The sequence below is a fragment of the Gouania willdenowi genome, chromosome 9 (assembly GCF_900634775.1).
Source record: "Gouania willdenowi chromosome 9, fGouWil2.1, whole genome shotgun sequence".
In the NCBI taxonomy this organism is placed as follows: Eukaryota; Metazoa; Chordata; class Actinopteri; order Blenniiformes; family Gobiesocidae; genus Gouania; species Gouania willdenowi.
Window position 1 is genome coordinate 36,107,098 of NC_041052.1, and position 15,691 is coordinate 36,122,788.

General features: G+C 37.0%; 1 protein-coding gene across 2 annotated transcripts in view; it reads right to left on the reverse strand.

Moving 5' to 3' along the window:
• Positions 1-15,691, reverse strand: part of coro1ca (coronin, actin binding protein, 1Ca) — a 61,998-nt gene that overhangs the window by 871 nt on the left and 45,436 nt on the right. The window contains exons 4-11 of one of the 2 annotated variants that reach the window (XM_028458358.1): positions 13,949-14,078; positions 12,016-12,203; positions 8,588-8,707; positions 8,284-8,388; positions 3,802-3,947; positions 3,637-3,694; positions 1,601-1,843; positions 1,427-1,466 (exon numbers count right to left, since the gene is read on the reverse strand). In XM_028458358.1, the coding sequence (XP_028314159.1) occupies positions 1,449-1,466; positions 1,601-1,843; positions 3,637-3,694; positions 3,802-3,947; positions 8,284-8,388; positions 8,588-8,707; positions 12,016-12,203; positions 13,949-14,078 (1,008 nt within the window). In that variant the 3' untranslated portion in view covers positions 1,427-1,448. The remainder of the gene's footprint in view (positions 1-1,426; positions 1,467-1,600; positions 1,844-3,636; positions 3,695-3,801; positions 3,948-8,283; positions 8,389-8,587; positions 8,708-12,015; positions 12,204-13,948; positions 14,079-15,691) is intronic. The other variant, XM_028458357.1, reaches the window with a different exon arrangement.

Below are 15,691 nucleotides of genomic sequence, written 5' to 3' on the forward strand. Positions count from 1 at the left end.
TGAGTAAGAACTAGCGCGTTCACATTAAAAAGTATGCAAAAAAAATACTCGGCTGTATACTATATTAGAGCTGGGCGATATATTGAGATTCAAGATATACTACATTTTCTATTTTGGGGATATGAAAAATTACTAGGGTTTACACGATCAGGATTTTTGGGCCGGACACCGATCAGTGAGTTTAAAAAAACGATCACTGATCACCGATCCAATCATAGGAATTCAGGTTGGTTTTTTTTTTAGGTACCGATCAAATTCCTTTGGTGAAATATGCCTGGGTGATATTTGGATCATCAAACTTAAAACATAATTGTTTTTCTGGTCTGACTTCATGAGAAATAAAATGATCGAGATCTATATCGTGTATCACTATTTCACCAAAAATATTGAGATAGGAGTTTTGGTCCATATTGCCCAGCCCTATACTATATGAGGACATTTTTGAAGTATGCACAGTGGGTACACTAGTGCATACTAGTCCATCATGGGGCGGTGCATACTCAACCGCCCCATGATGCAGATCGTATAATGGTCCTGGGACCGGCTTCAAGCTAAAAGCCAAACATCCCCTTATCAAAACAAAAGCATTGCTTCTTGTCTTCCATTAGTTGTTAACTCTTTTGTAAACAGGGCTCTTGTTTTGAAGTTAACCGGAAGTTTAGTCACTAGCACAAAGGAGGGTCTCCGAAACTCTACGAAATGTCAGCATGAAATGTGTTTCCGTGAGTTTTATGGATTAAGAGAGCACATGATTAATCAGGGCTTTCGCCTTTAATTGGCCATGTTATGTTAGTACATTAATGGAATTTGTCCTCTGCATTTAACCCATCCCTGAGGAGCAGTGGGCAGCCATTTTGCGGCGCCTGGGGAGCAGTTCGGGGTTAAGGGACTTGCTCAACATCCCACAGTGACGGCCCAGGTGAGGCTTGAACCGGCAACCCTCCGATTAAAAGCCCAGCGTCCTTAACCACTTAACCATGATGTTATTCTACTTGGTCACTTTCTCACTTAAAATGTTTTCAGAACTTTCAAAGGTGGAGAATCCATGGAATTCATAAAGCATCTTGGGAGAAGCTACTAGTCATGTTTATAACTCACAGTGGTTCACTGTACTTGCGGACACACGAATGTGAATACCGTCGGGTTGAAACGTGTTCAGGCTTAAAAAGACATTGCCTTCATTCTGGTCGGACGGGTTTGTTCTCTCTGGCCGGGTCAGGTCTTCTTTTTAGGCCTGATTAAAGCTCTAGTGTGTGTGTGTGTGTGTGTGTTCCAGTATTACTGCAGGTCTCACATAATACGTCATTTAAATGTGAAAAGCACATCTTGGAATCAGTCTTTTGAATGAAATGTTATTTCTTGTCTCTACAGTGTGTGTGAATATTTATTAGTGCAAGACTTATACCAAGCATGAGTAAATACCTACATTCATCATCAGCTTCACCAATTCAACAGATAACTTCTGGCTTTAAAGTATGGTTGGGACAAAGATAGAAAAAAAAAAAAATACAAAATTTGGCCTTCAAAGAGTTATACAATTTAAAATTTTCTGTTCATTGTTTTGATGGATGTTTTAAACAATAATAAATGTATCTCTCACCACTGATGGAGCTGGGGTGGCACACTTGCTGCTGGGAGCAGAGTTCTCGGCGTTCTTGGTGACCTTGGAGTCCAAGATGTTCTTTTTCACCACCTTGATCTCACGACTCTTGGATGGCACGTAGCCGTTCTTGAGGGAGATCTTAATGGGGTCTCCATTCTTGCCCTCAAACCACTCCTCGGCCTCCAGGGCAGGATCCGGCCCAGCTGTGTCTGGGTACAGGTCATCCTGGAACAGGTCCGACTAACGGGAAAAAAGCAGTGTGACGATCAAGGCCAGGGTTGGGGTCAATTATAATTGTAATCGCGTAATTGATAATTAATTTCAAATATGACGTAATTATAATTGGAAAAGGTCTGTTGATGTTGTCATCATAATTGAAATGTAATTGAGTTTAGATAATTGACTTTGTAATTGTAATTCTATGGACATTTCTATGGAATTTCATGGAAATTCTACAAAATCTGTTAATTACAATTTAATTAAATGCTAAACTGGGGAACCATGTTACAGTTCTATGGCTTACACGTAGCTAAGAATTGTTTTAAGAAGTGTTTTACATCAACTTTTCCTACTACCTGAGAGCCATCTTAAGGATCATTTACCATTAAAAAACACTGAAATTGGGGGGTATAATGGCAGAAAAAACTGACAGAGAGCTAACACAAGAGGAAGCATAACATTTTGGAGGTTATTTATTTCAGGCACAGTAAGTGTGATTAATTGTAATTGAACATTAGTCATTTGTATTGACTTTCAGGAAGAAAATCTTAATTGTAATAATAGTTATAATTCAGTTGTAATTAGGCCTGGGCTGATAATCGATCAATCAATTAACCGGACGGTAAATAAAATGAACTCAATAAGTTTGCCGTCCTCGATATATATATCGATATAAATCGATATTCTTGCGTATTTGGCGGCGCGCCTGTTGGCTGCAGAGGCTAGCATTAGCAAACAGATAACTCGGTGAACCTGCAGCGTAATTACTCTAAAATAGTATACCACCGCCAAGCAATCAGATTTAGGTAACACAAACAGTTATAGTCCGGTAGATGCATCAACACTGGACCTACTACGTAGCTTCACATTGCTACGCCGGCTACACCCAGCGGCCTGTGAAGCAGGGGAGCCTCGTACCAGCGGTGTCCGCCAGCGGAGGAGACGTAAGCGGTGTGATCAAAAGCAGAAGCGGGGGATGCCGAGCGGGGCTAGCAACAAAGCTAAGTCTAAGTATTTTGTTTTCCTCGTCTTTCGCCTCCAAACAGGCTGGATGACAAGAGGGTTCACCCTCAGCACCTGCATGTTTGTTCCATAGCGGAATGAACGAGTGAACTAGAAACTATTTGGTCTGTATGATTTAAGACTGAATGAAAACGGAACAGAATAAAACAGGGGGAGGCGGGGCTGCCAGCGTTTTTGTTTACAAAGGTTCTAACTGTATTGGAAGTGTTAACTGTTAAGGAATATACAACTAAATATACCTCTGTGCCTCAATGTTACATATTTATTGCAAGTGCAATTTTGTTTATTGAGAGAAACTTGATAAAGCATTTTATTTATTGCTTTGGTTGTGTGTGGTTTTGCAATTGAGGTGGTTTTTTTCTTTACAGACACAGGGTCTATATTATTGTTTTTGTTTGTGATATTTATTAAAGTGCAATTTTTTGCTAACAGAAACTGAGAATCCATTTTATTTTAATTGTTTGTTATATTTGTTTAAAATATTTAAAAGTTATTGACATTCCAATTACAATGGTAAAAAAAAACTAATGAGAAATACAAGTTGATTGCATTTCAAAGAGTGTACTTGCATTATTATGATATGTTATCATTATATTAGTGGTTAATTTGGTCTAAAAAAATTCAACAATATTGTTTATCGGCAATAATTTGTGGGACAATATGTCGTCCAGCAAAATCTGTTATCGGCCCAGGCCTAGTTGTAATAGAACATGAATAATTGAAGACATAATTGTAATTGAAAAATGTAATTGACCCCAAGCCTGATCAAAGCTGGCCTGCGTTTCACTCACCTTTCTGGGTACAGTCATCACAATGGGCTCACACTTCCTTTCATGCAGCTTAAAGAATCTGGCAACACAAACATAGAAATCAGTTGAGTGTCCTGTGCATTGTGACAGTGTGATGCTGCCTCCTAGTGGTAAACCAGGTTAAAAATGTCACAGAGTTGAATATACCTGGCAATTTCACACTTATTGACATCCAGGCCCCTCTTAGGCATGTAGCCCATTCCCCTCTGTGGCTCCTTGGAGCTGAACGTGTTGAGGAAGTGGACATATGGAGCCTCATCCGTGATTTCAAAGTATCGGATGCTGCTGTCACCCTGTGTGGGAATAAAGATCTTTATGACTTCACTGTGGCTGATTAGTAGAGGTGTGCAATCTATGGAACCTCACGATTCGATTACGATTCAGGGTGCTACGATTCGATTACTCAACGATAATTACGATTTTTTTCAATGCATTTTTTTTCACCTCATTTTGTGGCTTCTTTATCTACCTATAAAAGCAAGGGAGGTCTGTGTGTGTGTGTGTGCGCGCGGAGCAAATATCTCCCCGACGCGGTACAAGTTTGACCTGAAACTCGGTCAATGGGTTCCAAATACCCCGAGTGTGTGTATCTGTTATTTTGGAGAAATTTGGTCATTTCAAAATGTTTATTTTAATTTTATTTCTGGACGGCCCCGAAATGAAACCTATTCAGCTTTTGACCTCAGGGTGTGATGGGGCGCTAGCGCACCATCTATATCTATTTCACTGCACAGCTCTCACACGAGCAAGAGTCACGTGTGCAGCCAGAGCCAATCGCTGCGCACACAGCCAAGCAGACACGGACTGTAAACACTCGAGTGAGAGAGAAGAAGATAGTTTTATACCGGAGAGGGGAGAGGAGCGTCTAAGCAGCCGTGCTTGCGCTGATAAACTAGCAAAGCTCTTAAGTCTCACTTATTGGGCCTGATGTTAGTCACTGATGTTCGTGTGTGTGAGCCACTGCTGACTCCACTTCCTCCTGTGCCATGCTATCGTTAGCTTCTCAAACACGGGAGCTCAGCCACTGGTGAGTCTTTTGCAGACACGTTCCCCATTGTTTAAACCATATAACTGTTGTTCAATAACACGCTGTTTCACTAGAGTTGGTTTTGACCTCAACCCGTTCAGTACTCCATCTGGAAAACTGCAGATTCTGTGTCATGCCGTGCATGGAAGCTAAACTCTGACCACTCGGTTGGAAGGTAAAAAATTATTTTAGTTTTTTTTTTTTTTTTAAAAGACAGCCGAATTGTAGGTAATACTTAAATTTACTTACTCACTCATAAAGTTTGGAGATTTACGTTTTGTTTTGCGCAGTTTTGTTACTTTTCTGATTGGCGCTACAATGTCTATGGAGTTTGGTTATCAGCGTCTCAAACATTTCACGGATGGTATTTATTTAAATATACTAAATGAGTAAAGTAAAACACAAAAATGCACAAAAAGACAACTGAAAGAATAAAAAATACACATGACTCCAAAAAACATACATTACAGAAAAATACACCAAACAAAAAAAATATAAAAGCGAGTAAAAAAACAACAACAAACACATTCATCATGTTCATGTCCCATAGAATTAAACCGGGGAAATCGCACACGCTGTTTTATTTTGCACCCGCAAATAAACCCCTTTATAACACTACAGAGCACAGAGTATGTACACCTCTTTGTACATCCAACCTTCAAACACATACTCATTTGGACATAATTAACTCTACTTAAGCTCCCACATGAATGCATACTTCCGACGGGCACTGTATCTATTTCACTGCACAGCTCTCTTCCGGTGCGTGCCAGCTGAGTTTGGCCCTAATCTCGCTCCTGTGGACTTCTCTTTTGAGGAAAAATATTTTTTTGCTGTTCCTTATTTGGCGATGTCGTCGTTTCAAAACGTTAGTTTGATCGTACGCTATTTAGACCGGACAGACCTCAACCGAAAGTGATTGACGGCAATGGCTGCTGTGTTGAAAGCTACAGATTTCTCTGCAGCGTGTGTGAAAGAGAAAAAACATTTATTACAGAAAAATACACCAAAACGACAACAAAAATATGAAAATGACTAAAAAATACACTTAACTAAATACTTATACAAAAAAATACACTAAAATGACAACAGAAATGCACAAAACTACACCAAAAAAACAAACTAAAATACACAAAATGACTCCAGAATCACACTACAATGGCAACAAAAAACAATAATTATACAAAGAATTCACAAAAAAACAACAGAAAGATAAAAAAAAATACACATAATGATGACATACATACATTTCAGAAAAATACATCAAAAATATAAAAATGGCTCAAAATACACAAAACTAAATATTTATACTAAAAATAAATAAAACTAAATATTTATACTAAAAATACATAAAACTAAATATTTACACAAAAAATACACAGAATGACTCCTGAATCACACTACAATGGCAACAAAACAATAATTATACAAAAACAAAACAGAAAGATACAAAAATACACATGACCCCAAAAAACATACATTACAAAAATATTTAAATTTAAAAAAAAAAACAGCAAACACTTATGCACAAAAAGACAACAGAAAGATACATAAATACACGACTCCAAAAAACATATGTTACAGGAAAATACAGCAAACAAAAAATATAAAAGTAATGATGAAGTCATGCATATGTCCCATAGAATTAAACCAGGAAAATTGGATCCGCAAATATACCCCTTATGCTCCCACATGAATGCATACCTCCGACGGGCACTGTACTAGTACCTTTAAACACGGTTTATGTGTTGGTATCCATCGATTAAAATAACCAAACAAATGAATCTCCATAATCTTTTAAATACAGTATGTTAAGTCACCAAATCCAACAGGAAACTTAATACAAAAGAAAAATATTAGCTTTTTCAATCTGATCCAACACAAAAGCCATCTAATTCAGGAAAAATAAATTGACTACTAAGACTAATAAGTCAGTGCAGAGGCAAATGTGCAGCTACTCAGTATCAATTGTCTTCAGTCTCAGGAACTTTCAAATTCTTGTGTTAAAAAAGGAACTGGTCAACATGCTCTGTTGTGCAGATACCAGAGGTATTCAAGTTACTGTAATTAAGTTGCTTTTATGGGTACTTGTACTTTTTTGAGTATAATTCTTTTTTTTTTTTCTTTCCAATTCATGGACTCCATTGAACATAATCCATATCTTCTTAGTCATGCCATTTTTGATCAATGCTCAGTCACTTTCTTTGGTTCAGGTTGTGGTTTCTACCTATTATGTTGTTACACACACATGGCACTGTGAACTGAGAATTTTTTGAAATTCTGAATTGAATTTATTTTATACAGACGCCTTTGTGGAAAATAAATTAAGCTCCAACTGTGCAAGATTTGGTCTCTTCTTTTTTTAAGTTTATAAATGAGATGTTTACTGTATGTAAGGGAACCGTGGCAAGATTTATTACCAAAAAGTAACTAGTAACTTTTACTTTGAGTACTATTTAATTGAGCTACTGTATGACTTACTTGTTCTTGTACTTGAGTACAATTTCAATCAAGTAACAGTACTTCTACTTGACTAGGATATGTCAGTACTCTTTACACCTCTGGGAGGTAGAGAACGTTCTCTCTGCTGAGACACTGGTGCTGGGAACGCACATGTTCCTCTTGGCCAACTTTGAAATTATAGAATACATCACTTGATTCTTTCAAACGCTAGATTTGAATCCAAATGTGTGAATCTCATGCTCACTAACTGTAGCCAAAGGCTCAAACATACTTGGGTGGACATCAGAAGAGCGGACAAGTCCACACAGCTCAATAATCTGAGCATTGCACTTAATTGGCCTGATAGACTCCCAGCAAACTTCTCTCTAAGGATTTCTGCAAAAATATGTTTGAGCCTTTAAAATTCAGCTGCTGCCATCACCGCCAGGTGTCCGGTCTAGGCATGTAATAATTCTCATTAATGAACCGTTCGGTACGGCATCCACGGTTCAATACTGACTTCTTAACAGCGGTTTCTACTGTTTGAAATATAGGCTCTGCCCATTGTCTGTCTGTCTAAATTGAGTTTGCCTGTGAGTCAGCAAGTAGGGTTTATGAGATCCTGTCACGTGAGTGACAAAGTAAAGAAAACGATGAACTTCTTTTAAATAAATGGCCAGTTTAATTTTATTACATGTTTATTTATTGAAAGTAATACATTTTTGTTTATTTATTGAAGAGTTCCCTAATTTGTACATGGGCTGCCAGAGTTTAGTACGTGTCCGTTGAAAGTGTTTTATTTTATTAAGTTTTCTTTATTTAATATCATACAATACACCATACAAAGGAATGTGTATGAATTTTGTTTTGCTTAAAAAGTCAAATAAAACGGTTTAAAATGAAAAAGTAGCTCCATTTCAATTTACTTAAAACACTTAACGGTGGAAACACTTTAACGGACCGCCTCATCAGAACTGAACCATGATTGTATTGTTCCCTAGTCTGGGCGGCATGCGTAACTTTAACTTTCGTTCCGCTTGTCATTTAGTTATTATGAAAAACAATTGATTTTGAACGTTTATGAATCGCCACGTGTTGGATCACGAATAATTTAATAATCAATGTTTTGGCACACTTCTACTGATTAGTAAGAAACTCACCTTCCCACAGAGGTAAACAACATTGGTGTCTGGGTCATAGAAGGGCAGCAGCACACCATTGCTGGTGTCCATCTCATTGACAGTCATGGGCTCCTCCATGTTGTGCTGATAATATTCAAATACACATTTCAGTTGGAGGACACAAAACTCTTCTTTAAACAAATGTGGTATTATAACTATTTCTATAGTATACATTTTTGGAATAGTTTATGTTTTTTCAGAAAAGCAATAAAAATACAAATTAAACAACAAAATCTAAAATCTTTTGAAGTTCTATACGAGGCCGGGGTTATAAAGGACTCACGGTGTTCCACAGGGCCAGCTGTCTCTCACTCATGCGACTGAATCCAGTGGTGAGGACGTTGCCGTCGGAGAGGAAAATGGCTCTCATGGGCCGAGCTCCATCGTGGGCCTTCTCTTTTTCCTGTCAGGGATATTTCAAGTTAATACTTTGATGGTAAATATACAGTTGTGTGCAAAAGTCAGGGCACCCCTTTAAAAACAGCATATTTTATATATTTAAAAAGTTATATTCATATTTACTGTCTCTCTGGTATATGGGAAAAAAAGACAATATTGTCAGGAAACATTAATGCATAGTTACATTTTATTTTATAAATTGAACAAAATTACAAAAATGAAAAACATAATTTTGGCATGTGCAAAAGTCGGGGCACCCTACAGCATCAGTACCTTCAGTACTTAGTAAAACCCCCTCTGGCAGATATCACAGCTTGTAAACGCTTCTTATTGCCAACAACAAGTCTCTGGATTCTATTATTTGGGATTTTTCCCCATTCTTCCTTGCAAAAGGCTTCCAGTTCTGCAATATTCCTAGGACTTCTTGCATGCACAGCTCTTTTAAGATCTACCCACAGATTTTCGATAATGTTTAAGTCGGGAGACTGTGAAGGCCATTCCAAAACCTTCAGCTTGCGTTTCTTGAAGTAGTCCATGGTGGATTTGGAGGTATGTTTAGGATCATTATCCTGTTGTAGAAGCCATCCTCTTTTCAGCTTTAGCTTTTTTACAGATGCTGTGATATTTGCCTCCAGAATTTGCTGGTATTTAATTGAATCCATTCTTCCCTCCACCCGAGCAATGTTTCCTGTCCCACTGGCTGCAACACAACCCCAAAGCATGATGGATCCACCCCCATATTTAACAGTTGGCAAGGTGTTCTTTTCATGAAATGCTGCTCCTTTTTTTCTCCAAACATACCTTTGCTTATTGTGGCCAAAGAGTTCTATTTTAACTTCATCAGTCCACAGCACTTGTTTCCAAAAGTCATCAGGCTTCTGTAGATGTTCTGTTGCATATTTTTGACGTTGTATTTTATGATGAGGTCGTAGATAAGGTTTTTTTCTACAGACTCTTCCATGAAGGTCTTGTTTGTGCAAGTATCGGCGCACAGTGGAAGGGTGCACCACCACTCCTGAGTCTGCTAAATCTTCCTGGAGGTCTTTTGAAGTCAAATGTGGGTTTTGGTTTACCTTTCTGACCAGACTACGAGCTGTTCTCTCCGAGAGTTTCCTTGGTCTTCCAGATCTCTTCTTGACCTCCACAGTTCCCCTCACCTGCCATCTCTTAATTATGCCTCGCACTGTGGAAACTGCAAGCTGAAAACGCTTTGCTATCTTCTTGTAGCCCTCCCCGGCATTGTGGGCATCAATTACTTTCATTTTTTCTGTCTTACACAGCTTCTTAGAGGAACCCATGGTTGCTGAGTGTTTGTACAAGGTTTGTGGAGTCGCCGTATTTAAGAAACCCTCAAATTGGCACCAGCTGGCACTCCCTAATGACAATTGTTGACACATGCTTCAGGACCAATGAGCTGGTAGAGGTCTGAGCTTGTAAAAAGAATCTGACACTTTGAAACTCTCAGGGTGCCCCGACTTTTGCACATGCCAAAATTATGTTTTTCATTTTTGTAATTTTGTTCAATTTATAAAATAAAATGTAACTATGCATTAATGTTTCCTGACAATATTGTCTTTTTTTCCCATATACCAGAGAGACAGTAAATATGAATATAACTTTTTAAATATATAAAATATGCTGTTTTTAAAGGGGTGCCCTGACTTTCACACACAACTGTAGTTGATTTTAAAGCTAGGGGAGGCGATTTTCTCCAGATACACTTTTTAAGTTTTTGGTTGAAATCTACATTCATGCTAGCTTTTGAAAATCGATTACCCTACATTTAACAGCACTTTGCCCTTAAGTGCTTCACAGCATTAGCATGACTGTATGTGGTTCGTGTGTTTATTTATATTTTAGTGCATTGATTATAATGTATTATGTAAAAGCCCAACAAGTGACAAGGGTTGGAATTTAGCAATAATTATAAACTACATCAGTACGTTTACAGTATTGTTACTCTGTAAAATTGTAATTACAATTAAAAAGTCAATTATCTTAACTCAGATACAATTCAATTAGGATTACAATGGCGACAGATTTTTAAAATTACAATTACGATTATAATTGCAACAAAATTGTAATTAATTATCAATTACGTGATCACAAACCCTGGTAAAGTAGTGGTATTAAAGAGAAAAGAGAGGGGAGCACCTCGCTCTGCCCTTCACCTCGTGGCTGCACGGGCTGAATAAATAAAACGGGCTCCTCAGCACACACGGTTCTTAGGATAAACAGGACGAGAACCAACTAAGCTCTGGCACTAGCACTAAACAAAAACTTGGTTCTTTTGATAGAAAAGTGGGTAACCGATAGAAGCCCACTCCGCTTTCAGAGCCGTACACTAATGAATCAGACCGGGCACAGCGGCTTCGCTCCAGACGAGCTATGAATAAGTTCATTTTTGTCGTACAAACAGTTGATGTTGGTCTGATATATTTGCTAAAGTTTGTTTTTACTATAGGAAATAAATATGATAAATAGAAACATTTTGAGATTTTATTATTTACCATTTATTATCACACTAAAGTACTGAAAATTGGTACCGCTACAGATTCACAGGCAGGTTGGGGGCTATTATAATTGTAATCGTGTAATTGATCATTAATTACTTTTAATTTGTTAGAATCGTAATTGAGTTTAGATAATTGACTTTGGAATTGCCATTAAAATTCTATAAAAATTGTCAATTAGAATTTAACCCAAAACAGTTGAACCATGTTACAGTTCTATATACAGTTATACACATTAGTAGTTAATTATTAAAATATGTTTCATATCAAGCTTTCCCACATTTTCCTATTTAAAAAAAATTGAAATTGTGGGGTATACTGACACAAAAATGTCTCAGATGCCCGCACCATCACTATCAAAACCTATAATTAAATTAATTAGGAAGCCTAATAAGATAACCAAGAGAAAAATTAGATGATAGATATTTGTTTTTAGTGTATTTTACAGCTGATTTATGACCCGTTATCATAAGAGATGGTTCACTTTTATTAGGTTATTTATTAGTAGATGTGATTAATTGTAATTGAACTTTAGTAATTGAGAAATTGTAGTTAACTATCTGAGGATAATAAAGTATTGTAATTGGAATAAATGCTTGTTACTGTAATCGTAATTGAATTGTAATTGAACATGGATAATTGAAAACGTAATTGTAACTAAAAAATGTAATTGACCCAAACCCTGTTCACAGGTACAGAGTATTGGTTCAAATGTGAAAGGTCCCCATCCCTAACTACCACAAACCTAAGACATAAAAATAAACTTTTACAGCAGAAAATGAATGAAAAAAGCGCTCACAGCGATGATCTTTTCCCCGTCCTTGCGGGGGTCGATGACACGGATGGACTTGTCCTTACAAGCAGTGCAGAGAAGGCTGCCGTTGCGGTTCCAGCTCACGCTGAAAATGACGTCGGGATGCTCGTCCTCCAGACTGATCATGGCCTCCCCTGTGCCAACGTTCCAGATGATGATCATGTTGTCACAACCTAAGAATGGATGGAGGTGAAGTTGAGCTTCAGAGTTTACATCTAATAATACCAACACACTAGAAAAACACACTAGATAAAAGAAAAAATATACTGAATAATAAAAAGGAACAAACAACAACAAAACACACGAAATGATGATAGAAATGATATTGATTAAAACATTAACTGAAAACAAGGATCAGACACTTGGTGCCACATCAGGAGGGATATGACTATAAACGATTAAAAACTATAGAAATAAATCTAATCAGGAGGTACTTAATACTGTTTCATTCTACTTGTTAACAAAATGAGATTCTTTAAAATGTGTGTTATCACTCATTATGGTCTATAGTTTTTTTTTTTTTTTTTAACAGAATTCTGAGCAAAGTCTTGTAGGACATAAGGGGGTACTTGAATTCAAAAGTAGGAGAAAGGGGGTACTTGAGCCAAAAAAGTTTGAGAACCACTTTTAAAGATCAATAAATCAACCATCATTTGGTCTAAAAAAGATGTAAAAGGTTGAAATTGCTGCTGGAAAGTTTGTTTTACACACATTTATTGACATTGTTCGAAAAGTTTGCCTCAAAAACTCAGCCAAAGTGACTTCACAACACATTTCTGGTGTTTTCAGGGACGGAAACGTGCAGAAAAACAATGGTGGATGTTTATTTTGGGGCTCACATGGAAATACACCAATGTAGCCGAAATTGAATGTCTCGGAGTGAGGTGATATCACTGGGAACAAATTAGAACAAAAATGCTCCTCCTTGAAATCTCAGTAAGAATAAAGTAAAAACACTTCTATGCATCCATCTAATGGACTCCACATCCCACAATGCATTGTATGAAGATCGAAACAAACTTTTGAGGGGCAATTATGACCTTTTACATCTTTTTACCTGTGCCAATAAGGTATTTACTTAAGGATGTGCGATCGTTAGGGATTAAAACATGACGACCTGCCAAATCGCGGACATCGTAGAACCGTCTGCACATTTTATCCCTTGCGGTGCAATGTCTGTGCCATATCTCTGTGGCCCATACACAGCACATCCAAAGGGGTTTTTTTTTCCTCAACCAAATCACACCATTTGCTAGTCAAGCTCTTGTTAGTACTACAGACACACCTAAGAATTATTAAGCACTCAATCTGTGCAGATCTACGCTCTATGAAATTTAAGTCACCTATTCATATTGCGATATGAATATTGGTCCATAACACCCAGGCCCTATGTAACCAAAGCAGTAACGTTTTATCTTGTAAAGGATATGATTGTCTAAACTGTGTGAATTGAGGCGTTCTAAAGACTGCTTAAAGTGTTGCTAATTCTACACCATTTTTGTGAAACAAAGTAAAAACACTGACTAAAAGAACATGTCAGCCTTTTTGTTTGATGTTAATTATACTTGGAACCACTTTGATAAATTCCTTACAGAAATTTTATCCCTTTTTTCTATTTACGGTGATGATTTTAAGTTGGTGAATTGGTTTGTTTTATTGGTAAATAACTTTAAAATAGTCTAAATGATCTTTAGGTTAAAATCGTGATCGTGATTTTACAAAGAAAAAATTGTGATTCTTTTTTTTCCCCTTATCGCCCACCCCTCCCAACACTATGTCATTATCGGATAAAAAAAAAAAATCGCCTCCAGCTGCTCTAAATAATAAACACCACCAACTTAACCCTTTCATCACGTCTGTAGTACCACTTTGGACGTTCACAATAGTTACAATTTCAGGACACAGTGAGCAGGCTGACCTGCACTGACGAGGACATTGCGTGCTGTTGGATGCCACGCGACGATGCCAACGCGCTTTGAGTGGCCCTCGAGCGCCACCACGGGCTCAGCCATGGGAGTGACGAGGCCATTCTCAGGGATTTGCCAAACCTGTGTGAACATGAGCAGGTCAGGTTGAGAAAAAAAAGGTAGAAAAATAAGTTCCAACAACCATGTAAAATCTTAAACCTAAGAGAGAACATTGCCATTCAACACATACATTGTCGAATAGAGAACACACATTATACACTTTGTCATTTATGTTTTGTTTTTGTTTGTAATTGATGTCTGACCTACAGCTCTACATTTTGCACTATTATCAGATGTTGATAATTATTTTTGTTTCGACTATCTCTTCTTCTATTATGTTGCTGCAAAATTGGATTTCCACTCTGGGGGATCAATAAAGGAGTGTTGTACACATTTGTATATGTTGTTTCCGAAGGAAACCTGAAGAGGGCGACAGTAACTCAAAGTTTGTGACAGACAGGAGTGATCCAAGTCATTTATTTCTTATAACCTCTTCTTCAATAAATAAACTTGGAAGTATATTTCAGTGGGAATGGTCATCATCCTAATCGTCCTAACCATACTAATAGTATATAGTAGACAGTATATACTCTGAGTGTGTAGTGTATAGCACGTTATTATGCGATTTCAAACATAGCCTTTGTGAAATACACTGAGCTAAATGCAATAGCTTTATTTGTGATGTGGGTAAAGGCTGATAGGTTAGGTAAAGAGGTCATTTCTAATGCAGGATTACACTTTACTTTAACTTTATCAGGCATTGTGACATAGTGTGTTGGTGTCTGTTTTCCACTCAGTTTCCCACATTTTGGATTGAAATCTGCACAGCTACAAGGTACCGTATTCATTATTGACCAAATGCATCCTTTGCTCTAAAATCAGTGGATTACACTTCATGTGGAACATTTACCTTTGCAAATTTGAATTTAAAGAAATGCAAAGCTTCTCCTTCTGTCATTGGTCTTTGCAGACATATGGCACAGATTTGCAGTTTTTTTGACTAAAAATTTGAATCAGCTTACGTGAACTACGTTTTTTAAGTGACAATAACAAGACTGACTAAAAAGAAATTCATGTGAATGAAAACTATATCAAAATATATAGATAGTTTATGTTAACTAAGAAAAACAAAACAATCTTGTCACATGGGATAAAATCCAATCAGAAATCATGTGATCTTACACCAGTGGTTTCTAACCTTTTTCGGATCGTGACCCCAAAATTTCTGGCGAACCTAAAGACTTTTTTTTTTTTTTTTTTAGAATTAGTTTTTGATCAACTTTGTTATACTATTAGTAGCCCATATTATTGTTATTATTTTTAGTAGTAGTAGTAGCAGAAATAACTATTTTTATATTTGACAAAGTGAAAGTATGGAATACAGTTTTTTTGTGTTTTAATTTGTGAAAAAACAATAATTTAAAAAATAATTTTTTAAGTAATTTCTAAAAATTCATTACTTAAACATTTCAGGCAACCACATTTAAACTATCCCTGATGGGGTCCCCACCCATAGGTTAAAAGGCAAGGCAAGGCAAGGCAAGGCAAGGGAAATGTATTTGTATAGCGCATTTCATACACAAGGCAACTCAATGTGCTTTACATGATAAAACATTCAACAGTTTAAAATCAATTTAAAACAATTTAGAACATTTAAAATCATCAGTAAAATCAATTAAAATCATCAACAAACA